At 40.4% G+C, this 2,500-nt stretch overlaps 1 protein-coding gene across 2 annotated transcripts in view; it reads left to right on the top strand.

Moving 5' to 3' along the window:
• The window catches only part of LOC125039416 (NPC intracellular cholesterol transporter 1-like), a 43,446-nt gene that overhangs the window by 20,883 nt on the left and 20,063 nt on the right, over nt 1–2,500 (top strand). For both annotated transcript variants that reach the window (XM_047633312.1, XM_047633313.1), the window contains exons 5-9: nt 577–775; nt 914–1,027; nt 1,238–1,455; nt 1,620–1,721; nt 2,058–2,254. In XM_047633312.1, coding sequence (XP_047489268.1) covers nt 577–775; nt 914–1,027; nt 1,238–1,455; nt 1,620–1,721; nt 2,058–2,254 — 830 coding nt within the window. The remainder of the gene's footprint in view (nt 1–576; nt 776–913; nt 1,028–1,237; nt 1,456–1,619; nt 1,722–2,057; nt 2,255–2,500) is intronic.

Genomic DNA, 2,500 nt, shown 5'->3' with positions numbered 1-2,500 from the left:
ACAGACAGACAGACACACAGACAGACACACACACACAGACAGACACACACACAGACAGACACACACACAGACACACACAGATACACACAGACACACACAGACACACACACACACACAGACACACACACACACACACACACACACACACACACACACACACACACACACACACACACACACACACACACACACACACACACACATACACACACAGACACACACACACACACACAGACAGACACACACACACACACAGACAGACACACACACACACACAGACAACACACACACAGACACACACACAACACACACACACACACACACACACACACACACACACACACACACACACACACACACACACACACACACACACACACACACACACACACACACACACACACACACACACACACACACACACACACACACACACACACACACACACACACACACACACACACACACAGACTCACACCTACACCTATATCCACCCATTTTGATGTAGATTTTTAAGAAATAGTAGCAATTCTATGTGCTTTTAATGTTTTTGCTCTCTTAAATGCTGCCCTGCAGAATGACTCCCGGTCATGCAGTTGCCTCGATTGTGAAGCGTCCTGTCCAGTGCCACCCCCTTTGCCCCCCTTGCCGCAGCCCTTCACTATTTTTGGGCTGAACGGCATGGAAGTGGTGATGACGTTGCTGTTCATCGTCTTTGCAACAGCCTTCACCGTTGTTTACATTTGCTTCTCCTGCAGGGCACGAAGCATAGATAGTAAGTAATGAGGAGGGCCATACTGTTTTATGGTTTTTAAATGTAGTTAATGATAGGCCTATGCCTGACAGTGGGGAAGGAGGAACTGGTCTCCTATGCATTGGAAATTGGCTTTTATTTCACGTGTGGTGTCCTTAGTTGCAGTGACTGACCAGAGCGGAGCTGTAGCAGGAGATGAGCCCACCTGTTTTGAAAAACTTGGGTCGAACTTGGAGGACTATCTAGAGAGGTTCTTCACATCATGGGGCACAGGTAATTTGATAATTCTATTGTGTCATGTATTTTATATTACACCATAAGACAGTTTTTTCACCTGAATTGTTTTTCTCTCTTTTTTTTTTTCTTGTCCATTTTGAAGTTTATGATTACATTCAGTGGTTTTTCTTACATACCTTTTTTACTGGGTAACATATTGAGTGCACAGAACTCTTGCAAGTACTTTTCTCTTTTTTTTCTTTCCAGTGTGTGCTGATCACCCATGGACTGTGCTCATTGTAGGTGTATTGATATCCATTGGATTGTCAGTAGGCATCATCTATCTAAAAGTAACAACAGACCCTGTTGAACTATGGGCTGCCCCGAATTCCAAGTCTCGTATTGAAAAGGATTACTTTGACAAGAACTTTGAACCTTTCTACAGAACAGAAATGCTTATTATAAGACCTAAAGGAGTTGATAAGGTAAGTACATATATTTCCAAACACAGATTGTTGAAATATTTATGTTCAGTGTTTTTCAAAATCCTTAAGGATAAAAGAAAGCAAAGTGTAACTAAGGGATATACCATTGCCTGCATTTTGATTTTTAAAACCTATTTTCCTGACAAATTCTGGTATCATTGTAGGTTCCGCATCAAACTCCCAATGGCACAGAGTGGTGGGGGCCAGCCTATAACCAGACCTTCCTGGCTGAGGTTATGAAGCTGCAGAATTTCATAACACAAGAGGTGAGATGACCAGTTGTGTGTGTATTTGTTAAGGGTATGAAAAGCTTATGGATTGTTGATATTAAAAGCTTGTTAATTGTTGATGATTGAAATGAGTTTGAAGATGAAAATCTTGTGCTGTAACCACGTTTCACATAGAATCCTCCCGTTTTATATTTGTTTTACAAATTTATCACACAGGATATTGTCATATTATCATTTATTATTATTATTTTTTTATTATTGTTATTGTTTTTGTTGTTGTTGTTGTTGTTGTTGTTGTTGTTGTTATTGTTATTGTTATTATCTTTTTCTTATTGTTAATATGTGATAACCAATTTACTTGCTTATTTTTAGGTCCATGGCGAAGTAGATGATAAATTTGTGTACCTGGAGGACATATGCTTTAGGCCACTCTCACCTGTGAACAACAACTGCACCATCCAGAGCGTGGTAAACTACTTCCAGAACAACGAAGACAACTTGAACCTTACAGGGAACAGCAGCTTTGGACTGCCCTACACCTACATTGACCACCTGGACCTCTGCTACAGGTGAGCAAAAGTACCTTGAAATGGAATGCTGGTTTCATTAGAAATTGGCAGGGGAATGTTATAACTTGAGATGGATAGATGAAGAACTATGGCCTTGAATTTGAGAACATAATATGATAATTGGAGAGTATAGATAACAATATGCAAAGGATAATTATTAGAGAATGTAACATGCAGTTAGTCTAATTATTATGGCACAGGCCCAAGTCATAAGCCCAGGGTTGGGTGATTGGAACATTTCATCAT

The sequence above is a fragment of the Penaeus chinensis genome, chromosome 27 (assembly GCF_019202785.1).
Source record: "Penaeus chinensis breed Huanghai No. 1 chromosome 27, ASM1920278v2, whole genome shotgun sequence".
In the NCBI taxonomy this organism is placed as follows: domain Eukaryota; kingdom Metazoa; phylum Arthropoda; class Malacostraca; order Decapoda; family Penaeidae; genus Penaeus; species Penaeus chinensis.
The sequence above is the reverse complement of the archived record's forward strand: the minus strand, read 5'-3'. Positions and strand labels throughout refer to the sequence as shown.